The 25,380-nt window shown below is 45.9% G+C and overlaps 1 protein-coding gene across 4 annotated transcripts in view; it reads right to left on the bottom strand.

Annotated features, from left to right (window-relative positions):
* Positions 1–25,380, bottom strand: part of CACNA1B (calcium voltage-gated channel subunit alpha1 B) — a 475,064-nt gene that overhangs the window by 269,363 nt on the left and 180,321 nt on the right. For all 4 annotated transcript variants that reach the window (XM_019540610.1, XM_019540607.1, XM_019540608.1 and 1 more), the window contains 3 exons: positions 22,195–22,286; positions 18,744–18,896; positions 9,612–9,799 (listed from right to left, as the gene is read on the bottom strand). In XM_019540610.1, coding sequence (XP_019396155.1) covers positions 9,612–9,799; positions 18,744–18,896; positions 22,195–22,286 — 433 coding nt within the window. The remainder of the gene's footprint in view (positions 1–9,611; positions 9,800–18,743; positions 18,897–22,194; positions 22,287–25,380) is intronic.

Here is a 25,380-nt window from a genome sequence, read left to right as displayed (position 1 = left end):
CTGAGAAGCTGAGCACATGCTAGTACAGTTACTGCCATATTAATGCTGGCAAAACCCAAGCTAGTGATAGCTTTTATAGGTTTATCCATGTAAGCTGCAGTGCAAACATGCTACTCCACATCCTAGGAGACTTCTAATCTATTGCCTTCCCTGCTCAGGCTGTTTTCTGATATTCAAACTGTTTTTCTTTTACCCACACTTTCCCTTATTTACAGTCCCTTGGACCTCCCTGAAACAGTTCTTTCCTCTCACTATTTTCATTTTTCCAACACTAGAGAAAAGGGATTGATGTCAAATAGCACATACTTACATGTCAAGGTGACAGACACAGTGTAATAATACTTAGCCTATTCAAAGCACTAGGCATTCACTAATTAGGCCACACAACACTCTTGAGAGGCAGTGCTGTTCTTATCTCTACTTTACAGATGAGGAAACAGAGACAGAGCAGCAACAAGAGTTGCCTAAGAACACACAAGCGGGCCCAGGTCCTGCTGATTCCTAACCCTCAACAGAGACATTTGTGCTCAAAGCCTGGATCCTCGGGACCTCATGTTAGTCCCAGGGAGCTCACTATGCATGAGATTCACAGAACAGTTCACAGCGCATCAACCCTTTCTACCCCTTCCTTCTGGGAACAGCTCTCCATAAACATCCTTGCTGTCTTCCCTCTAAACCCTCCTTAAAATTGTCCTTTGCCATTATAACTATAAAAAACTTGAGATCAGCTAGGCTGTTAGTGTGCAGAGACCACTGGCAATCCTAATGAGTACTACCCCATTGTTACCTTGTTCTCCCCCATCTACCAGCCTGTATATGAGCATGTCTCTTGCCTTATGCTCATATCGTATGTTCTTTGGGACAGGGTCTGTCTTTTTTTTCTTTCTTTCTTTTTTTTTTTTTTAAGTACTGCACCTGGCAGTATTGTGTTCTGATGTCTGAGTAGAGCTAACAGACACTCTTTCAATACAACCCCACCCATTTTTAATAAATAATTGTAATAATCAATTCTAAACATCCTAAAGAACAGTTAGAAAAGGTAGGTATTTTCTCCAAATGTCCTTGTCCAAAACTCCCCTTCCCTAATAGTTTACTAGGTGATTATCAATTTCTACCCCACAGGAGGCTACACTTCAGAGCTGCTGTATGCTGTGTCCTATATATAATCTGCAATGCACTTCAGGATGAAAAGAGCTATGTAAACTATTATAAACACTTCTTGGTGGTTTTCCTAATCCCCCATAGCAATCATTTAGTCAAGCTATATGCAGTAAAGTTCTTTTAATCCTTCTTCAGTCAGTCCCTCCAGCTGCTTAATCACTGCTGTTGTTTCCCAAGTTCACTCCAATTCAATGGCGCATGTTGAGTGCTGAGGTGCTAGATCCTATGCACAGTATATTACTTGGAGACATCTCTGATGTACAAAAAGGGCTTATAACTTCCCCAGTCCAGGGCACAATGCGTTCCTTTCCCCCCTGCAGTGGGCAACTCACTGAATAAAGTTACTACTGCGTACAAACCCAATGCCTGCACTGCAATCAGAGAAGAGGTATATCCACACTAGCTTCAAATTTATCTAACACAACGTAACATATGCTTCAACACAAGCTCCCTGGCTGAGTGGGTAGCTAGAGCCCCTAGCAGGTAACCTGGGAATCTCTGTAGGGTCTTCAACAGTGCAATGCTCTTCGCAGTTGTGCTTAACCTTTTCCATTATGTGACCTCCCCACGTCACAATAGCAAAAGATTTCAGAACCTTTTGTTCAACTGGTCATAAAGAAAAAAAAGGTGGCTACTGCACATGAAAACTCGCTGTACCATGCCGGGAAAGCATTTACGACACGTCAGTTTGCTGACACGTTTCAAACGTGATACTGAAGATGGGATCGAACTATGTTTTAAATCAGGTTCTCAAATTGTGCTGTAGCCTTGGTCTTTTTTGAGAGAAATTCACTCCATCTAAAGGGAAAGGATGCTTCCCCTTACCCTGTATAAAAGAGATGGGGACAATGTTTAAATCACCTGTTACTCTTCATACTTACATCACCTTTCTGGCTGGATGCAAGCGGCAAGGATGAGTTTGCCACATGCAGGAGTGCATGTTTAGAGCAATTACCCTGATGTTATTGTGCTACTGTTTCAGGAATGAGCTTCCCCTAACTTATTCTTGAAGCATTTTACCTGATTGATGCTTTAATCTCTTTGCCTTGGGCATAAATCACTTTCCAGATAAGTCTTGCTAGAAAGCTTTCATAGGCTCCAATTAACGGGAAACTCCCGCAAAAGCCTAAACAGCAGATGAGCAAAGCCAAATGGGAGGGAGGTTTGTGAACTCTGTGAAAACATGAGATTTCCTTGCCTTTGTAACTCCTTAATTTATTATCACAGGGGGGGAGATGCCAAGGGGTAGAACGGTTTCCAAATTCTCTTATCTATTGCAAAGCCCTTTCTGCTGCCTGCTGCATTATTCTAACCAATGGGAAGGTCACATACATATCACATCTAAAGGCAGCTCTAGAATTGATTAAATAATCTATAGGAAAAGGCTGCTACTACTAAACAGTTCCTTGTTAAAGAGCCAAGCCCAACCTAGGGAACAAATCACAAGCTCGCTCTTTCCTGAACGCTGGGGAGGTTTGCAACGAGTCAAATATGAAACAAGTTTGGGAAACTTCAACTTCATATCCCAGTGCTGCACCTCAAGCTCATCTGTCCAACTAGCCCAGAGGAACCATAGGTGCCAACTTTTAATTTTTGCCATAGGGGCCCTAAGATGATGGACATGTGGAAAGTTTTAAGCATGTCAGGTGATAGCCTTCTTCCCAAGAGGGGCCAAGGCCCTCAGGCCCCATATACTCAGCACCTCTGTGAAACACCGATAACACACAGCCAAGAGCCTCAGGGTTAAGGTACACAGCAAAATCTCAACACCAAAGCCTAAGACCTGACAACTGAAACAGTCAATATTGGCAGCCCCAAAGCTGCATCTGATAGCCATGAACTGGCTAGACAGCCAGGTTGGGAGCTCTTGCTCTCCTGGATTTATGAGCAACTCCAACAATGATCTACGCTGAAAAAAAAACACTAATTCTTCCTGGTGACACCCCCCCCAGCAAAGCCCAGTAACAATAACCATACCAGAAAAATATGAACAGTTCTCCAAGAGCTTTGCAACCTCAACCTTTCCCTTATTTTCTTCGAGTCCAAGATTGCCTGACACTGCAATACTGTTTCTGTTCCACCAACAACTCCCACTCTAGGATTGACCATTTTAATAGCAAGTAGTGACAGTAAGAAAAGAAAAAACTTCCCAGCCCAAGTAAATCCTAAATGTGGCAGGGGACAGACACAACCCAAACAAAGGCAAAGATATAGGGACAGCACAGATCACAGATATAGGGAGACAAGCAGGCTTCCTGGATCCCATGCAGCTAATAGCATAGGAAGTATCAGCCTTTTCTTCTAATCAAACCATCATCATACCTTAAGCCTCCCTGGAATTCCCCATTTAAGGATTTCATAGTGTTTGGTAAATATTAATTAGGCAGGTCCATGATTTGGTTAAGGTGAGAAATATGCATGCAGAGACGGGCAGATTCACACAGAGACAGCAGAACAAGACACAATGTAGGACTTCTAGGAGTATTTGTTCAACCTTCTTAACATCCTGATCTAGACCCATTTGCTCTATGGACATAAACCCCCGACCCAGGCAGAGTGCCCCAAACGACCAGTCAGTACCAGTGCCTAGAAGAGATCCATGAGGAATAAATCAGTTTCTCCAGGGAAGGAGTAGATTTTCACTCAGCTGCTTAAAGTCTGCACATAATACACAGGCAGCCCCCGCTTAACGTGGTTTCAATTAGTGCTATTTCGCTATACCTCATTTAAAATTGATAAATGGTTTCACGGAGCGCTCAGCGAGTTTCACTATAGCACTCAGTGGAATCAGTGAGTTTTGGCAGGAAAGCGTGGAGAAGCAGTGGTGGCAGCGGCAGCAGCAAATGCAGTGAGTGGCAGCGAGTGGGGGGCAGGCATGAGCATGGGGGGGTGAGGAGAAGCCAGGCACGGCTGCTGAATACAGACTGGTGGGGCGATGGAGCATCCCATGGCGGGGTGGGGGGGCAGTTTTGCAGCTGGCCGGGAGCAGGGTGGGGTTTACAGCTGGCTGGGCACATAGCAGGGATGCGGCAAACCCCCCTGCTCCTGGCCACATGTGAACATCCACCACCTGAGTTCACCGGCTGAAGCAGCAGAGATCGGGAGGAGTGCGGGGCCTGCGCTGGTGCCCAGGGCCAGCGGGGGCCTGCACCCAGGGTGGGGCACCAAGAGTGCAGGGCTTGGGGCCAGGGCTGGCAGGGGCCCAAGCCCAAAGTGGGGCAGCAGGAGTGCTGGTGCCCAGGCTGGCATGTGGGACTGGCGGGTGTGTGGGGAGAGGCAGTGGTGGTAAGAAGCGCCTGGTGGGGGGACAGGCATTAGCACAGGGCCTGCGTTGGTGCCCAGGGCCAGGGCTGGTGGAGGCCCAGGGTGAAGCAGCAGGGATGCAGGCCTGGGGTGGCACGTGGGATTGCAGCAGCCAGCGGGCTAATGGGAAAAGGCGGCGGCGAAAAGTGGTGGGAAGAAGCGGTGGTAACCAGTTACCTATATTTACATTCATTTCTATGGGGAAATGTGTGTCACTTAGTGTGGTTTTGCTTAGCGCTCAGTTTTTCTGGAACCAATTAAGAGCGCTAAGTGGGGGTTCCCTGTAGAAGTACATGTTGTAAATGCTTATCAGTCATTGAGAAATTAGAGGAAAACAGTTAGCCCAATTCAGTATTTTGCAGGAGACTGGCGCACAGGAAACATGAGTTTAATTCTGACTTTGGGCTCTGCCACAGAGGTAGCTGGGTCTACTGGGCTGAGCACAGAACTATACTGGTTCTATTCCCAGCTCTGTTCCCAGTGCTGTAGCAAGGAGAGGCAAGCAGGGCGACTGCCCTGGGCAGCTCAATGGGGGCAGGGCATAGGGACAAGGGAAGGGCAGCTCCTGCTGCTGTATGTACTCCTGGGCAAGCATGGGGGGGCACGTGCCCCCCAGATCTGTGCATGGGGCAGGGGCAGGCTGCTGCTGCAGGCTCTAAACTTCACTGCTATGGCACTGTCTGTTCCCAACCTTTGACGCCGCCTTGAGTACAGTGCCCTGATACCTGCCTTTTAATGTGCTTTTAAATACAAATTACAATATCTTTCTGCATCATCTCTGCATTTGGAACCAGCCAGTGCAGGCAGCAAAATCTAAGATTAGTTTGGTAGGTTGGAGACTAGTCATGCTTTTGCTAGTTTAAGGATAAGAACTAACAAATTCATCACTAAGCATTTGTTCTGATGTGCATAAAGTCATTTGTATGTTTTTAATAATACAAATCTGTCCTGGCTATTGGACAAACCAAGAGGAAGAAGAAGAAACTGTGAAATAATAAATAATTGCATCTGTCAAAAGGTCAAGGAGGTACATGGGATAGATCTTCCCTTCTCTTCTCCCTCCCATTCATTCCCTGTGTTGGCTGTTACTCTGTGAAGAACATATCTTCCTGGTGAGTAAGAGGAATGTCTGAAGGAAATGGGCGATGAACCAAAGACAGGAGTGGGAAACCTCATTCTGCTTGACTCTAGATAGCTAGGTGACTGTTGTGATCTAACTTTAGGCATCAGCAGTCCTGCTTTAGGCAAATGGACCTCATATAATGCTAAGAAACAGATCAGAAATAGGACAGGATGGCAGGCTTACATTCCTACCTAGTCTTAATAAGAACAATTAGAAAGGGGGTAGAAGGGGGAAAGAAACAGACCTGTAATTTTAAAATGTCTATACGGGAGGGGCCTTCAGGGATGGCACCCTAACAGCTGGAGAAACACATGCTAGATTTGAGGTCATGCCTAGAATTGCATAGGTGCTGGTGAGATTCACCTCCATCTATGCCTTTACTGGAGATAATCAGCTGAGGCTTAGTATTAGTACATTCAGTCTTCAGTGCAGCTGATCGATGTATCTGTGTCCAATTAGGGCAATGGACATTTTAAAAATGGTATCCTAATAACTTTCAAAGTAATCCTGAATCAATTCCTCCAATAGCCAGCTCTGCTCTCTGCACACAAGACAAAAGGCAGGCAGAGAGAAGCTGATCTAATATGCTATTTATTGATTAATCAATCATAACCAGTAGCCTAATGGGCTTTCCCTGTGATTCTGGTTGTGGAGAGAAGGTTCAGGAGCATTCAGTGAGTCTGAGGGGAATGGTAATGTGCTGGAAGGAGAGGGAGTAGCTGGGGAACGTAACAACTAAGTGGGGCCTTACCTTCACAACGCAGCTGCAACTTCTTGCTATCACTCAAAATGCTTACACAGAAAATAAGGCAGGGTTGTACTTTACAGACTAACTCAGAGAGGCAAGAGCTTTCATAGGTAGCAACCTACATCATGCTATGAATGGTCAAGTGGAAATGGCTAGTCTAATCATAGCATCTGAAGATGTAGGTTGTTGCCTATGCAAGCTCATGACTCCCTGAACTAATTCATCTCTAACAGCGTGTGTAGACAAAACAGGGGCACTAAGTTAAAACGGTTGGTTTTAAAAAAACCTTTTTTTTTTTCCCTGTTTTTTTTTTTTTTTTTGCACCGGTCCTGGAAGCACAGTAATACCAGGTCAATGCATGGAGTGGATGGAACAAGCTCCGGTTCCACCACCCAACACCAAAAAGAATCTGCTCAATATAGACCTCCGATAGAGGACATATCAGAGACAATCACCTGCCCTGGGGAGCCCGCCTACACTACTTTTAAAAAACACCGCTTCAATTCAGGGATGATTAAATGTCCGTGTCATACACACACCCTGCTGACTTACCTGCCCCTCCGGTGGGGAGGGGAGGGGAGGGGTGAGGAGGGTGAGCTGCCGGTGGGCGGAGCGGTCCCTGTGCTGCAGGGGGAGGGGCTGGTGCTTCCCTCCACAGCAGCTGCAATGCCCCCAGGCAGCACCCACCCACAGGCACCTGGCTCTGGCGGTCCCAGGGGTGCACTGCAGCTGGGGTGGGAAGCACTGGGCCCCATGCAGCTCAGGCAGGCAGGAAGGCTCAAGGACAGGGAAACAAAAACAATCAGGCTTGCTGCTTTTCTTGGGTGGAGCTGCTTTCCTGGGCTGCTGTCAGGCTGTCTGCAGGGCTTCCTGCAGAGCCGTGGAGCTACACAGAGCCCAGTGCTTTACTCCGCGGCTGTAGGGGCAGCAAACTAAAACTCCTCGAAGGAGTTTTAGTTTGCTGGCCCCCCCCCAAGTCATTTAAGACATACTACACTGCCGAATTTCCTACACCAGCTGGAATGCGCAATGCACCACCGAGGCGTGCAAACACCAACACCATTAAAGCAGCGCAAAAGCAGTGAGGCCACTTTAAAGTGTCGTGCAAACACGCCTCTCATTTTGTCTACACACGGCCCCAGGGTGCAGCCAGAAGTGCAGCTCCTAGCTGTAACTCAGAATGATTTTTGCAAAGCGTTCTGAGTTACGCCGTTGCCCCAGACCAAACAGAAGTTCACTGTTGGTTCCAGGGGAAGAGGGGAATCTAGCTGTGGGCCGGCAGCCAGGGTCCCAGAGCAGCACCCAGGGCTCTCTGTCGGTGCTGGCTGTTTTCAGAATGGGAGGAGGGAAAGCTCTCCAGCTGGTACTGAAGGGTCGGGTGGGTGAATTGGAGCCCCACCCCCACCTTGAGGGGGATCTCTTCTACACTCACCCCACCCTCCAGGGAGTGCTGAAAAACTCTCAGACTGCACTCCCTCTGCTCCCTGTCCCCCCTCCCATTCTAAAAGCAGCAACATGCTGGGAGCTCCACAGATATAAGTTACAAAAGACATTACATATTGTAAAATCTCTATCTGATACCTCATGCCATGAAGGGTCTGGTTTTCACCCAATTGGCCATTTTTTAAGCTGTTTGCAGACATGCCCTTGTGTTTGCTCACAGCTATAAGCTGCTTTCCATGGCCAGATCAGGTGGAAGTTGTCACTTCTGCCTGCACTCTAAGGTGCCACCCTGTCCTACCTTCTGTATGACTTCAGACTAACATGGTCAACCACCTCTCTAAATAGTCCTGTAACTATTAGAGGATTTACATGACAAAGAAAGAACAGAATAAATCAGATGTGATGATTTTAAATACAGTAGAATTATGCCTTAGATGTGACTGTGCTTGATCACATTGCTTTGCTGCCATATAAACATGCTTCCCGGGCTGTAAAGGGGGTAGGGATATTCAGCTGATAATGAAATGGCTGAATGTATAGACCTGAACACAACAGAAGTCTTAGTGGCTACTGGCAGCAGCAAGCTCATGTCAACAATGCCTAGCAAATGTAAGTGTCTGACTCTTTCCTTTATGTATAAGTTCCACTGCATAATAGGCAATGAAACATTCCAGATCCTGTAACACGTGACAGTTGTTGTCACAAAGCTTGAGTAGCTTTAAGTCACAAAGATTTCATCTTTGTCCTTCATAATGCTACTCACAGCATGCAAGAAACTTCTCACTGGTGTGCTCCTTGTCATGGCTACTCTTATTTGAATAGAAAACACCTTTCGGTGTGTTCATGCCGCAGCTGCAGATAGAACTGCAGACCGTATACCTGAGTTAGGCTTCAACAAGTGGCTCAGGTACTGCATGGAAAAGTTGCTATAGCAGCACTGAGTTTTGTGGGGGCTGCAAAAGCTGTCCAAATATTTACCCCATTTTTCTGGGCTGGGTTTGCAGACCAATATGAGCTCTTTCCTGCTGAAGCTGCTCTACTTCAGACCTTTCATAAAATGTGTCCTGTATAAGATAAATGTATAATGATCCAGAGCAGTGCCCTCAAGCATGCTGCACTGCTCCAATAGGCTAACTCCTAGACCAGAAGCAATGTAGCCATGTTGGTGTGGTGCCAGGGCAGACTAATTGGCATGGTCACTCAGTAGTGCTAGGTAGTGCTAGTTAATCTAGATGTGGCTGCACAAGTTCCAGTTTAGGCATCCACTTAAAACAGGAGGATGCCTTGAAGATCATGTTCCTGAGCATAAGTTTGCCACACAGGCCCAACAGTGGGCTCAAAACAGAGTTTGTAACTACCCCGCACAAAAGCATATCAGCACACTGCAGCATACGTTGACAGCATTTTGATCCAGCATCATCATGTTGTATTAAGTCACTGACGCACATGTTAGTAACGTGAGGTTATTGCCTCAAAAGACCAAAGACCTTCGGACCAGGATTATTTTCAAGTCCTAAAGCAGATTACTACCATTTAAAAAATGTTCTACGGATACAATCCTCACAGGGCCTCCCAGAAGAAGGTGACAACAACCTTGAAGAAACTTGGGTGGATGAAGATCAACAGAAAAAAACATCAATCAGCTTTTTTTGTTTTCAGCACAGGCCAGAATTCAGTCCTCTCTTAGGAAGAATGAAACCACTAACAAATTTCTCATTGTCTCTAGTCTTCTACAGCACCCCTGCTTCCCTCCCTCCCCCCTGCAGTGACATAAAAGAATACAAGTCACCCATCATGCAAACAACTCTCAACAGATAGGACTGTTTCACTCACGTTGTAGAGGATGTCAGTCCAGCCTTCCATGGTGATACACTGGAAGACAGTTAACACGGAAAACAGGATATTGTCAAAGTTGGTGATTCCATAGTTGGGGCCTTGCCAGTACTTCCTGCATGTGCTTCCACTCTCACATTGCCTGGCCGGAAGCTCCTCTCCACAGGGGAAATCTCCCACCTCCTCACCTATGCAAAAGAGGGTGGGCAGAAACAGTTATCAACCAAAGACTTCCAAGCAGGTGGGTGTCACTGAGTTGTTTCTGCACTGGCCCAAGGGCACCAAGTGCCTCTTTATGATTTACATGTAGAAAGCTTTTATGTTGCTCCACATTTAACTTCAGATTATAGCCACCTGAGGCCCCTTCGCACTGCCACGATGGCATGAAGAGGGTTGTAGTCAGCCGTAAATAATAATCAGGTCCTTAGCAACCAAGCCGCAGAGCTTACAACAGTTTTAGTGCAGCGTCTGAAGCCACAACTGATCAATCCATTCTGCAGCATTAATAGCCAGCGTTTCATTCAGAGTACTGCAGAGCCCCACGCTGTGCCCTAATACCACAGCCTGCAGGGCAACGAGTGCCATAAAATGGAAAGGCCATGGAATCAAAACCCATTGGATCTGAGTCACGGACATGTCATAATAGGGATAAGTGCTAAACATTTATATTAATACTACCATAGTAGGCCTATTGTGTCACAGCTATGGGACTGGTTCGTTGCCAATGGTTTACGATAGAACTGTTCTTGGACAGCTTCAATTTCTGCTGTGGCCAGGCATTATACCCCTGTTTGAATAGAGTGTATAATTGAAGCCTGTGACTTCAGCTTACAAACCAGAGCCTCCTGACACCACTGTGTGCATAGCTCACTTAAAAGAGCATGCTCACCTGTGGGTTAAAAGGCAGTGGTGCTCAGGGCCCTCAGTAAGCCTTGCACTGGTCCCCAGTTTAGAGAGCTCACTGCAGCAAAAGGGCAATGTTGAACTGCTGCACATGGTATCTGCTGGGGATATATTAAACTGAGCCCTTGAGGAAAGGGATTTAACAGCTGCCCCCAAGGGACACTTTGGAGAGAGAAGAGTATACCTTGATCACTGTTACTTCTCTCATCAAAACAGGGTTTTGTGTCCCCAGTTGGCAGCCTCTGACTGCACAGCACAAGTCAACACCATGGCAGCAGCTGAGACACCCCTGAGCACACCCATTCACATGCACCAAACTTAGAAATGCACTAATCAGTCCTCTCCAGGACTTCCCTCTACGGCCACTCTCATGACCTGAGTCTCCAGAGTGCCCAAGAACAGCCACTGGGAACAATCCCAGAACATCCCCGGCAGTGAATTTCTGGGTTTAGAGCATGCAAGAGGAAAAGAGTGGGCGGGCTGTGTTAGAGGGACATCTGGACTGGAACTAGGGTGGCCATCATAGAGGGCATTCCGGTTTTCTGCTACTCCATCCTCTATTGATACGAAACCCGACGCCTTTATGTCCTCTATTTTTCTCTTTGAGAAAATAGAGTCTGGTTTCATATCAATAGAGGACAGAGGACAACCTGATTGCCCTCTCTGATGGCCACCCTAGCTGGAACACATTTTTTCTGCAAGGTAGACATTCCCATAATGGACTATACGGTTTTGGGGTAATTAGAGTCTCTTTGATACATCTTTGCATAGTGCCAGGCTCAATATGGCCCCAACCCCTAGGTGCCACCACACACATGCAACAAATAATTAACAACTGACAGACATATCCTCAGTTATGACTACAGTACAGACCAGCACTTAATTCACTTGTAAAACTATCTTGATAAGAAACACACTAGCTTGCATCCTACAGTCAGTGACTTCCAGTCCCATTGAAGGCAAAACTAAAGGCTTTTACCACTGGTGAAAACCTCAGTGGATGTATCAAAACTCAGGATGAGTGAGGTCTCATTAAGCTGCATCTCAGCAAGATCAGAAATAGCCATTTGTTCTCCTGACTGAGCAAAGAGCAACTAAGCACTTGCCAGATGGATAGTCAAACCTCCTCCACTCCAACCGACAACTAAAGTCTCTTTAGGTCCATATTCCTCTTCATTTTCACGCTCGTTGCAGATACCCTGTTAATAAATTGGTGGTTCGTATTGCAATCAGCAGAGAGGTTTTGGAAATCCAAGTAAATAAAGGCACTTTACATGTGCTCCAGGGGTGGAGGGGGCCATGCTTTAATTAGAGTGGCTCTGAGAGCTGCTCTAACTAAAGCACTGCCACATCTCCTGTATCAGCATCCCTACACTTTAAAAATGGCAGTGGGGGCACTTGAACTAAAGCTCATTGAATGAGCTCGAGTTCAAGCGTCCCCACTGCCGTTTTTAAGGATGGGGACACTGATACGCAAGACGCAGGATGCTGCTGGAGCACAGCAATTGCCACGCTCCAGCATACTTGATTAACGAAGTCTTCTCTGATTGGCTGGAATTCCAGCTCATGTATAGGTGCACTAAGTGCATTGGGCTACATTCTCATTTATACTAAGGCTATGAAGAGACATCGTATTTGTCTCAAGAGGATTCATCATCTCCCAGGACAAATTATGATGTTTCATACACTTATTTCCATTGTCCCTGTACAGACCCCAAAAAGGGTTGCAGGATAAAATTCACTAATGTGACAAAACAAAAAGTATCTGAACAGATGTCCCAGGATTACAACACTGGATCAATGGCAGAAAAGCAGCAGTTTATTCAGCCACTCACTAAACCCTGACTGGAAGGTGATGTATGTACATACCAATCCTGTGACTTTTCTGTTCCAGGACAAACGCAGGCCCAGCTGGTGAAGGGACAAATGTCTGTTCATACCCTAAGCTCCCTTTACAGCACTGTGCCAGTGCAAAGGGAGCTTACAGTGATACACTGTAATGAGGCTTTAGTGTAAATGAGACAAGGCTTCCAAATTAGCTAAGGCGAAAAAAAATCAGTGCTAAAAATAATGGGTAATAATTAGGGCTGTGTGAAGCTTCAGGTGGCGATTTGATGTGGAGGAGATTCGGCCCGATATGGTGGCTGAATCTCTGAATTAGAATCAAATCAGGGGACCAATTAAAAGGTCTGAATCAATTCAAAGCTCTCCGAATCTTCGGAAAAGATTCAGAGCTTTGATGATTCAGGCAGTCCCCGGTGGATGCAGCAAGGAGCTGCAGCTGGACTCGAAGCTGGAAAGTACTAGGGGCAGGGGCTGGGGGAGGGGACCATGGGGGAACCCCTGCCAGCCCCCCAACCCTTCCCCCTGCCCGCCCCAGCTGCCGGCCCTTTAAAGAAAAGCCCTGGTGCTCACAGGGTGCTGCTGGGCACGGGGGCAATTCCCGCTGCCCCGCACTGCCCCACACTGCATAGGGACCCCTCTAACCCCCCATCATTCCCCCAGCCCCTCCACGGCTGCCCCGCCTGGGCCAGCTCCAGCCCTTTAAGAAGCAAACAAAAAAAAATGGAGAAAAGCCCTGGGACCCACCACTCCTGCACCGGCCTCGGGACTTCAGGGGGCTCATGCAGAGCCCCCCCACATGGTGCATGGCAGTGGGGGGCAGCGGGGATCACTCCCCGCTGGCAGGAACAGTAAGTGCGGGGTTTTCTTGGGGGGGGCGGGTCTTAAAGGGCTGGAGCTGGCACCAGCAGGGCACCCATGTGGGGGCTGGGGGGCTCATGGAGATCCCTCAAATGCAGCATGGGGCAGCAGGGATCCCCCCTGTCCAGCAGCACCCAGCGAGTCGGGGCTTTTTTTTCCAAAAAGCCAGATGCTGGGGCAGGCAGGGCAGCCATTGCCGGGCTGGGGGTGGGGATGGGCCTGGCTGATTCGGAGATTCAGATTCAGCAGCAGCCAAATCTCTGAATCAGATTCAGCCGAATCGATTCAGGAATGATTCAAATCACCGAATCGAATCACTGTCCCCCGAGACAGCCAAATCCAAAGCAAATACTAGCTGCTTCGCACAGGCCTAGTAATAATAACGCCTAGAAAGAATCATGCAGGGAAAAACAAGACTGTCAGCCTGGCTCTGTGATACTGTACAATAATGTCTGTGTACCCAGTCTTTTCCCAACCCCTTAGCATACACTATATTTCTTAGGTTCCTGTATGGGTTGCTATGGCTTCTGTGACTCAGTGAGTCAAGTCCACAAAAATAACACAAAAAAAGCCCCTGAGGTCTATACTCCAGGGGTACTTTCAAAGAGTGTGCTTTCTGAGGTCTGGCCTTTTGTTACCAGATAATCCATTCCAAATGCAATACATACCTATTACTAAATGCATTTATTAGCATGTAACCAGGAAACACGAGAAACAAAGAATCTTTAAGTGCCTGCAGAAAAATAAGGTCAGGTGAAGGAACTGATATTAGCCACTCCACTTGCTGTTTGTTTAATGGTACAAATGGAGGTGATAAAATCATGGTTATTACTTGTATTGGAGTAGTACATAGAAGTCCCATTGCAGATCAGGGGCTCTCTGCGTGGCTCTCTGTGCTAGGTGCTTTACAAGCATAACGGGGGCTGCTATGTAACTCAAGCTAGGTATTATTTCTGTTAATGTTAGTCTGGCCATACCATAAATGCCTGTTTCAAGATACAGGTAACCAAAAAAAAGGTTTGTGGCACATGCAGACTACTTGCTGACACACTTACTGGTAACTTGAACTGACAGGCAATCAGTCTACACAAATATGAAGTGAGAGACCTCAGGCTGGAAACAGCTGTCTCCGGTTGCTGCACCCCCTCTGCATTTGCAGGTCAGCCTGGGAAATCCTTCTGCGGGGATTTCCCTGTGTGGACCTGCAAGCAGAGAGGTGGATCCAGTGTGGGAGTTTGAGGGACTCAGTTCGGACTGAGCTTTTCCCTGCCCAGTCAGACCCACTCCCTGCAATTGCAGAAGATGGCTCTGCGTGAATGGGGAACCCCACCTTCCCCACTTACAGAGGAGAGGCACCCCATAATTCCCAAGGGTGCCTTTCTATAAGCAGGGAAAGAGGGCAGGTTCTGGGGTCTTGAGTGGCCCCAAAGTACGTGCTCAGGGTAGAGGGGGTGTGCAAGTAACTCAAGATACTTGTACTGTTTGGCCACAGTTATAACAGACAATGGCCACAATAAAGCAGCAGAATCTATTACCATCTTTTGTTGTGCCGCTGACTTCCCTTTGATGTGGTATGACAAAGGGTAGCTATGTCTATTTGCTCACCATTTGTGCCACCATAAAAAGGTTTATGGAGACACAAATGAGACATCAGGCAATGTCTGCTTCCACCTTCAGTGATGCAAATCCCAATACAGAATAACTCACTGGTGTTATCCTGGATTTTTTATTCTGGTGGAATAGAGAGCAGAACTGGCTCGAAATCTCCAGTGCATATTTTTAAAGGAGAGATGTTGCTGCAAGAAAAATTAAGAAATGGCTGCAGTGACTTCCTTTCTCAAGATGGTTTCATTGCACCTGTGCTTAGTAAGTGGGGAAGGGAGGATGAGATGTGTGCAAATGGCTGTGCATAAAAATAATTTTCAGTGTCAGCAAAACATAAAAGCACTGAGGACAGGAGGAGGGGAAAGTAAATCTTATATTCACTGAAAAATGCACACCAAGGCATAGATTTGTCTCATATTTTTGCCTTCTTTTTCATCAAAACAAAAAGCAGCTTCTGCAAGTGCAGAAGAGCCTACAGTGCCAAATTGAGAAGTCCCTTCACAAACTTTCACCATATATTTGGGAAGGTGAAGGAGAAGAGAAAAAACAAACCCCCGCCCCCTCGTTATTGCTTTTAATGATTGCTCTCCTCTCTACAGCCAGATTGTTAATACTGTGGCAACTTTAGCTGGGACACTTCCATTCAGATCCCACCAGCCTCACCTGGAACACCTTCCTGAATCACCGCTATTCAACCCTCAGCTTCTATAAGAATCCCAAGACACAGCAGCATTTTGGGGATTCAAAACAAAGCCAATCCTGAATCTCCTTCCTTGCCCAGGAACCACAACCCTGCTGCTGTTTGCAGGGAAGTATCTCCTTGAAGGGGTTCATATTTCTACAGTGAAGTCAATGCATTGAACAAATGGACTTGGACTTGTTAATGCACCTCTTTTGAGATTATGGGTACTTAGGTTTAAAAGGCTAGGTTGATTAGATTAGCAGGATGCTTTGCTTTCCCTCACACAAGGGATTCCAGATCCAGGAAACCTCGCCCACTGCCTTTTCAGAAAAACCATGACTCTGTTTCTTAGTGGAGGGAGAGAGTGGAGGAGGGAGGAGAGGAAACTGGGTGGAAGCAATTTCTATAATTTATCAGAAAATGAATGCATTAACTGCTGAGCAGAAAGCTGGGTGGCTCCCTTTAACAGAGACATCTTCCTATGCCAGTAAGTATGAAGCTTTACAGAGATTATGAGCAACACTCTGGTGCTGTCCTTGCTTCCCTCCAGGAAAATATATGAATAAACTGTGCTGCTTACCCTACAGATCCATCAGTCATATCACCATCAACTTGGCGTATATTAAGATTCCACCAAACACCCCAGGAGGGCTCCAAAGAGCCTCAGTCTTCGCCCGTGACCCCATCATGCTAGGAAGACAGAATAGAGTTCCACGGAGTTCAAACAGCCCTCTCCCTTCCTACAAATCCCCTGTCAAAATCCATTTCTTCCAGGAATCCTTTTGCTTTCCTCATGTCTCCACACACTTTCTTAGCTCAACCATTGTGCCGTTTCTTATTTATCATACACACTAATCCCTGAGATAAGAAAACTCTCTCACCCCACATTTGCAAAGCCCTGTATAAACTTAATGTGTTATATTATTGTAGCGTGTTTTTTAAAAGACAGTACAACGGATACCCCAGAGAATTGATCTGGTTGGACTTTTAATACTGTTTGCATAAATGACTGTTAATAATAATCCCTGAAAACCCAACATTTGCAATAGACTGTGTTCTGTGTTAGATTTCAAACTCTGGCATGAGAAGCACTATTCCTAACTCAGTGTTTCTACAGCACCCGCTACAACGTGCTTCTACTTTAAATAGAAATATTACAAACAAGAATCCAGTGGAAAGAACTGCCTACTCTTTTTAATGAAAATCATAGCGAAAAAGCAGCTGTTCTGAAATCGCACCTTGTCTTTAGTTAAGGATCTTTAGGCATTGATGCTCTCCATATCTATTTTCTGGGGTTGCAACTCATCTGCAGGCAGACACATGTCAGTTAACACTGCAGTATACAATTTCCAATTTCCTGGTTGCGACATTTCTTTATCCTTATCTGTTATGAGGTCTTTTATTACCACACTGCTAGAACTCTCCCTCTAAACACACCTGCTGTGTTGCTGAGCATACTGTATGTAATAGCAGAGCTACCCTGGGGAATCATGGAAGCAGTGCAGCAGCAGGGAGGGTCGGCATGCACATATATTTCCTGGTGTTGGCTGTGAGCATTCCTCCTAGTACAGCGCACACAGCACTGCATATGTTCTACATACTATAAACGCTAATACAGCACCCAACGGGCACCATCACGTTGCTTTAGAAGAAATGATGCTGTTCAAGACTGCACTTAGGCAATCCCTGCCATTATTCCACCAGCCTCTGTTACACTTTTCCCAAACTGCATGCAATTGCCACTGGCTTTCTTTTGCTAGGCTTCTCCTTTCCCTTTACACATATGATGTGATGGGGCATCTCCTTTCTCTAGCTTACCATATCCTACTCCTCTATAATGGACTGCTTATTCTCCAGTCCCTCTCTTTACTCTTCCTCAGACAGGTGGCTGTTATAAAACATCTCTCTGGACCTTCTTCCTCTGTGACTTTGATTTCTCCCTGTCCCTGTTTTTCTCCCTGTCCCTGGTGATTTCAATCATCACATCAAAATAATTCTCACACAGCTTCTTTTCCATTCTTCCTTTTCACTATCTCTGGACTGTCTTTCCTACCCACCTCCATGGCCATGCTCTTGGCCTCCTTTTCTTGAAGCACCATCACTGCTCTGATCTCTCCATTTGTAAGATCTTTCACTCCTGACTTCCGTTCTCATAATATTTAATCCTGCAGAGACATAACAACCAGGGTATGTGTCCTGGGCAACAGCAGTGGCAGCGTGGAGGCAGGGGCCAGGCCAGCTGTGGCAGTAGCAGTAGCTGAGTTGTTGACAGCAGCAACAGCTGCCATTCAGATGCCCTAAGTGGATGCCCAGAGTTGGTGCTGTAATTACCAACACCTCATTACAGTAAGGTATAGCCCTCTCTGTTATCCCAGTGGCTTGCCCCAACAACTTTACAGGAATTTCACAAGTAAACAGCTGCTCATCAACATTCAAGCCTCCTTGTGTGGTGACCAGTAGGGGGTGCTCCTGCACCGAGCCACACACCTCACTGTGCCCAACCACCTATCAAGCTCCAGGTGCCTCCCTGAGGTGCATCACATCTGGCTAACCCCCTTCCTGGAGCACACCTGCAAGCCCGTGATCACCACTGCCACCACCCAGGGATTCTGGTCGGTCTTCAGCCCTGTGCTTCCTGGGGTACTCAGGCCGTGCAGACCTTGAGGGTGCTCTACCCACTGTGAAAACTTGGAGTGCTTTCTTTAGTCTGAAGCACAAAAAGTAGCCTTCCTTAGTCAGCCAGAGCAGGGGACATGTAGGTACACCCCTCTCCTAGCCAGTTCACCACTCTTGGTACAATGGAGAACTTTATTGATTACAGAGAGTAGGCTTGGGGAAGGGTACAGGATAGCGATGTATCACAGAATAACCTTAGAGCAAACAGTGTTGCTAGGTGGCCTTTGAACACATCTACTTTACAGCAAGATGTATACTCCTCCCCAGAGTAAGGAGGAGGCTAGAATAGGATTTCATCACACCTTGAAACAAAATAGTTATTGCACCTAGCAGCCAAGAAGTGGAGTCAACATTTATGACATAAAACTGATGGGCATGAGAACTGAGGGCCTGAGCCTCGTTACATCACCCTAGTGCAACTTGGAAGCAAATCCATCCAAGTCAACAAAGTTAGAGCTAGAGGCATAAGTAAGATGAGAATCCATTGCCCAGTACGTATTTATGTACATGTGCATACGAAATTAATAGATCAAACATCGCTGAGCAAGAGAACCTAATCTTACCTGTCTCATTGGAGAAGCATGTTTTATGAAACTTCCCCATGTAGAACTCCAGTCCGATAATGGCGAACATCACAATAGCAAAGAATAGAAGCAGCCCGATCTGAAGCAAGGGCACCATAGCCTTCATGATGGACTTGAGGACAACCTGTAAACCTGTTGAAAAGAGAAAACTGTTGTAGGAGGCATGACTGGAAACAAACCAATGGACATTTTGGAAGGTGGCAGAGTCTGGGCTTTAAAAAAATGTTCAGGACTGATAAAAGTCCTACAATGCCTCTTTCTTCCAAGTCAGTGATTCTGAACTCCTTCAGACCCAGAAGAGATTAAAAATCTGATCTAGGTTCCATTGACTTCAGTAGGAGCAAAATCAATCCTAAAGATTTTTCAGTAGTATACATGAAGTGTGTTGATGGTGCCAGGCCAATCACCGGAGAATGTGCGCAAACACAAAAAGGTATCTCCTACAACCACAACTAATTTGTGATTCTTATTTCCCAGAAAGGCCAAGAATGGAATGTTTCATGGACAGAAAACTAATCCTCTGACTTTATTGCAGGGCAACAGTTTGACCCATTGGTGAACTGACATACAGAAAGGCAGCAGTGCCATTACCCATGCTGTACCCAACTTGTGGGTAAACAGGAAACACCCACCTCCAGGGCCGTCAATCTAAGTCTTTTCATCAGCACTAAAATTCAGTTTCAATTAAAATATGAGAGATGGGAGAAGCTCAAGGGGTAGAGGTCTCAGATAAATTTATGCAGGCATGCATAACAAAAACAATGTAGTGATAACCAAGTGCTTAAAGCCATCTTGGCTATGGGGCCCATTCTGGGAATAAAAGAATGTCATTGTGCCACTCCCTTGTAAAATGTAACTCGGGTCAAGACAGATGAGCACTGGAGAACGTTTATCTATTTTGAAAATAAAAGAGAGAGGTGGAGAGAATATTAGAAAAGTGTGCAGCACATTTGTAAATGACTAAGTCATTTGTATTGAGGGTGGAGGGCATAATCACAGAGCTCTTAGATTCCATAGCAGCATTTAAAATGTCTAGCAGAACTATGTTAGGCTTTTAATCTACAGCGCCACCTTATTATACAATTAGGACACTGACCAAAGTTTGATTCTAGCAGAAAGGATACGCTCTCTGGTTTGAAGATATTCACAAACATTTGTTTAAATAAAGCTTGCCAAAAGGCAATACACATGGAGGAAAATCCAACAGTCTCTTTATACCAGAAATATCATCACAGTGGGAAATTCCACCTCCCCCACGTAATCAGTCTTGAAAAGTGAGTGACACCTTACAATGGTAAATGGAATATGTTGAATTTTGGTTAGAGTATGATGAAATTCACCCTGTGCAAAGGGCAATGTGTAAGGTTTATGTGCCACTTTATTCCCATTAAAGCTTATATTGGACTCACACAGTGCGTAACCTTGTGCTGAGTTCTCTACATGGAGATGTCTAATTTGTAGAGGAGGGTGAATTCTCCTGTAGGAAGTGTGCATATTTGTGACCTTGCCTTCCTTAGGGTTATAGGGTGTCATGGCTAATTTACTTATTTTTATTTTTTTGTGGGTGTTCATGCAAGTGAAAGTTGCCAGATTCAGATACCTGAAGAGTGGACTCTACTATTTATTAGGGCTGTGCAAAGCTTCGGTCGCTGATTCGCTCTGGAGGAGATTAAGCCCGATTCGGTGGCTGAATCTCCAAATCCGAATTGAATCGGGAGACCCATGAATCTCTCCGAATTGAATTGGAAGCCTGCGATTCGATTTGGAGAAATTCATCAATTCAGCCATAGACACAGCTTTATATGTTTTTTCTATGTAACTCAAGGTACCAGGCGCAGCTCGTGAACACTGAGATGCTGGGGCAGATGGAGTGTCACATGGGAGCGCAGGGGGTCCCCAGCGCACTTGGCGGTGGACCCAGAAGTAGACCAGAAGCACTTACGGTCCATTTCCGGGTCCGCCGCAGAGCATGTTGCTACTGACCTACTAGGTCAGTTTTGCCACTGACTTACTAGGTGACCTTTGGCAATTCACTTAAGCTCTAAATTTTCCCTCTCATGCCTTCTCTGTCTTGTTTGTTTAAATTGTGTTTTGCAGACAGGAACACTGTTGGAACTTAACAGGGCATTCCCTTAGGACTTATTAATTACAAATACATGTTTATAAATAAATGCCATCCTTTCCCAAGCCCAGCTCTGGGCTGCCTTCTGAATGGGAAATGCAGACATAATCCCTGCTTCCTTAAAGGATGCAGCTATCTTGAATATTCAGAGGTGAAAAAACTAATCCCCCATCAGATCTACAAAATCCCTTGGATTCTGGAGTTCAAGCAGCCATAAATTGCACAGCTGAGACTTCAGCCAGCTGTCTGAGAACAGAAGGGGCTGCACTGCTAATAATGAGTTAATCCAAGTGAACAGCTAAGAGCACCCCCTTTAAAAAGGAAACATACTTTCTTCTCACTGTCTTATGTTGGACAGAAACCACTTTCATTCTACATTTAGACATTTAATCTGCCATTCTGGAGATCTTCTGCTAACCAACAAATAAAGAAAGATTGCTATTTGGTCTCCTGCAAAGTATTGCTTTGCAACCCAATACCAGAACATCTGGGTACTTCAGACTAACACACATGAAATATGGAGTTGCTCATGAAAAAAGGTTGATTATGCACTGTCTATCTTTTCATTGTGCCTTCCCTGGGCTTTGCTTTAACCTGCTTTTTACTTGCAAGCCTAAACCATGAGATGAACGAGATTCTTAACTGATGTAAACCATCATAGCTCCATTTGGATCAAACTAAGGATCTCCCTTGGTAAGTCTAGCCCTAAGGAGCCTATAGGTTAAGAAACCTGGCATCTGGAAAATCATTGCTCCTTTGTGAACAGATTAAGTTCCAAGGCAAAGAATTCCAGGGGATAACTTCCTACCACCTCACATATAAAGTCCCACTCCCAACTGGGAGCACTTGGCACTCTCTTTGGCTCTAATTGGGTGTGTCTAGATGAGATGCTAAATGTGCAGTAGCCTAATAATACTGCACAGTGGCACATCACAGCAGAAACAGTGCTAATAGATTACTGTGCAGTATTATTAGGCTACTGTGCAGCAGCATCACTAAAAAGGTGTGTGCCTGTGCTACTGCACAGTAATACCAGTTACTGTCCATTGATTTAGTACATGATTATACAAGTGCTAAACAATGCGCAGTAACTACAGTGCATTAATGAATGTGTAGACATGCCCACTGACAAGACATAAGTCAATAGAGACTGAAGCCCCAAACATGCAGGACAAGTGCATCCCAGTGACAAGAAGCAGGGGGACGAATGCATCGTTCAACAGTGATAGCACCAAATATGCAGTGCTGCAAAAGCCATGGAGCCAATGTGACAATGAAGATAACACTGCAGTGACACGTTACACTCACTTGGGATTCCTGACACAAGCTTCAGTGGTCTCAATACTCGGACGGCTCGCAAGGTCCGTAGGTCAAAGTCAGTCCCAGCAGTGGCTAGAATTCTGTTTAAGATAAGGGGGAGGGGGGCGGGGAGATGAGGGAGAGAAAAAGAGACAGAAAGAGAGACTGAGTTACAATATGAATAAGTGAACAGTTATTACAAATTCACACTCTATAATTGCCATGCCTTTGCATATGGTGTTCACCAAACACTTTTACAAAGGACACACACTGCACCAGAATCACAGACCCCAACTACTCAAACGAAAGGGGAATCTCCACTATCTATCTGTTTGATATATGGAGCCTATGACACAGAGAAGAGCGATCCTGTTTCCATGCGGTTGAGAACAGTGTGCTCCAAACAGATGCAGAACCATATGTCATTTCCTAGTGAGGTGAGGGTGAAAGGAAGACATACCCCTCTTATCCCTGCGAATTATCTCCCAATAAAGCAAGAGCATGCACTAGTGAGACACTTGTTTAGGTACACCGCAATGCTGAGGAGTAAGGTTCCCGTTATGAATGTGTGTAAGTCTACATTCAGACCAAAACGTCTTACTTTATTTAGAGCAAGGAAAACAATACATCTCTCTCAGAGAGAATGACTGTGAGCCTTTTCTCAGTAACAACCTGCAATAACTGCAAGAACAAAATGGCTTCCATCTGCGGAGGTAGGCACAATTCTTAGGTAGTAAAAGGTCTCATACACAGGAAAGGCTTCATAATTTCTGACTACTCAGAGTTCAGGGAAAAAATATGCCACTGGTTCTAAAAAGCATCCTGAATATAACCTTCCCTGAGCCAGGATCCCCTTTGCCATGAAACTTAGAAACACAATATCCCTACATAGACCCCCTGTAAGCTTATATCCATTAAGCAACAGTAATTACTGCAGCTCTTCCTTTGAAGCTTCAAAGTAAGATCTCAGAAAGTTCCCCTTTAACACAAATTAACCATGTCAACCAGTCACAAAGTGAAAGCCCCTCACTGGCTCCCTATTGATCACTCAATTTAGAGTCAACAGTCTCCATTAATTTTGTATGGGTTTGTTCTGAGACCAATTTAACAGGAGAAAATGGAAGGTGCTGAAGAACCAGGCTCATCAATGAAGTCCGCAAGAACTGATGTTGCAGTGACATAGCCCTTATAAGCCACCACCCCCTCCTGCCTGTCCAGCCGTCATCTCCATCGCTGTCTGCTTCTAATGCACACAATATTGCAAAAGTCAACAGAGCAGAATGCCTTAGCATTATGCATAGCAGAGGTCTAACTGTGACACAAGGGGAGGCAGGAGCTCCACAAGACAGTGACAAGAAAGCTGTATATGCTAACATGCTATTTTTGGGTACTGGAAAGATGAGTTCAAATCTTGCCTCAGGAAAGATAAACTCAACAATTAAAGAAGTCTTGGCCACAAAGACAGGTGACCAGTGCAACTGCCTATATGCTGAGCTTAATTAAGTTTAAACATGAAAAGGCACTATAAGGGTTCCTATACACACACAGGGAGATTGTTCCGACGCACTGAGCAGACCCGATTAATTAATGGTAATTACCATGCTCCAGCAGACTCCAGCATCACATGCATCAGTGTCCCTGCACTGAAAGATGTTGGCCGGGCGCTTTAAACTAAAGCTTGTTCAATGAGCTTGAGTTCAAAGTGCCTTGACACCATTTTTCAGCGTGGGGATGCTGATACACATGATGCTCCAGGGACTTTAATGAGCTAATTAAAGTGCCTCCCCCCTCCCACCTTCAGGAGCACCTCTATAAACACCCTAAGTGTCTTGTTTGACCAAAGCATCGAACCATTCCAAATAAGATGCTTTTTCTAAACTTCCTCATCTGTGATTCTGTTGAGAGAGTTCATTCGTAGACACTTGCCCACTACGTGACACAGCAAAATTTATACTCAATCCCAAGACCTAAATACGAATAAACAGCAACAAATAGAACAGCAGAGGGTGTTGCAAATCGGCATGAAAATGCGTTGGCAAATCCAGGGGTTGTAATAACATATAGTGGGTGGGCTTTCAGTCAGGGAAAAGCTGGAAAAGAGTGAAGGCCAATATTTTTGGCATGCATGCCACAAATTAGCCCTGCACTCTTCCCAAGTGCCTTTCCAATCCCCTTCCTTTACTTGATCTGCTTTTCTTCTGAACTCAGCCCTGTACTCCCTAAGAAAGCTGCTGCTCTGCTTTCTGCTCCCTGTCCTGTGATCCTGCTTGATCTGCTCTGCTTTCTGCTTGGTGCCCTATCTGCCACTGAGCTGCCTGTCTCCTCCTCAATCTGCCACGTGCAGGTCACAGAGGCTGCCTATCAGGGCTGTGCGAAGCTTTGGATGGTGATTCAATTTGGAGGAGATTCGGCTCAATTTGATGGCAGACTCTCTGAATCCAAATCAAATCAGGGGACCAATTTAAATGTCTGAATCAATTCAAAGCTCTCCAGAGCTTCAGAAAAGATTCGGAGAGCTTTGATGATTCGGACACTTCGAGCTGGTAAGCAGGCCTGTGCAAGTCAGCAGCGATCCAATCCATCTTCGGATCTGGCCGCTTCAGATGGCCACAATCCAGTCTGGGGCTCCAGACCAGGTTTCTGCCTCGATCCATCTGAAGCAGCTCCAAACCTTTGGAGCCACCTCGGCCATAGAGTATAATGGGGAATCAACCTTTGTTGTTTTTTGTTCAATTTGGATAAACAAAGGGATGGTAGCCCCTGCTGAGAGCATGAAACCTACCAAGTTTCAAGAAGATCAGTGCAGGGGTTTGGGAGAAACTGTACCCCAAAAAGCAGCACATCCCAGTGAGAACTGGGGCTTTTTTAAAAAGTACCGAGCTGGGGTGGGCAGGGGCAGCCATGGGGGGTGGGGGCTGGCAGAGGTCCCCTCTCCCTTGCTCCTAATATTTACCAGTAGGGCTGTGCGAGGCTTCGGACAGAGCTTCAGATCCAGAGAAGCTTTGGACATTTCGGGGTCCGAAGCAGCACATTCGGATGGAAGCGCTGGCCTTGTTAGGCTTTCTGAAGAGCTTCAGAGCCGCCTTGGAGATCCAGCCATAGGGTATAATGGGGAACAATAAAATATCTTTTATAAGATCTTCCCCAGGATAGAAGTCAGGCTCATGGGCCTATAGTTAGCCGGATCCACTTTCC

The sequence above is a fragment of the Crocodylus porosus genome, unplaced genomic scaffold (assembly GCF_001723895.1).
Source record: "Crocodylus porosus isolate Cpor-Errol unplaced genomic scaffold, CroPor_comp1, whole genome shotgun sequence".
Taxonomy (NCBI): domain Eukaryota; kingdom Metazoa; phylum Chordata; order Crocodylia; family Crocodylidae; genus Crocodylus; species Crocodylus porosus.
This window is presented reverse-complemented; position numbering and strand designations above follow the sequence as displayed.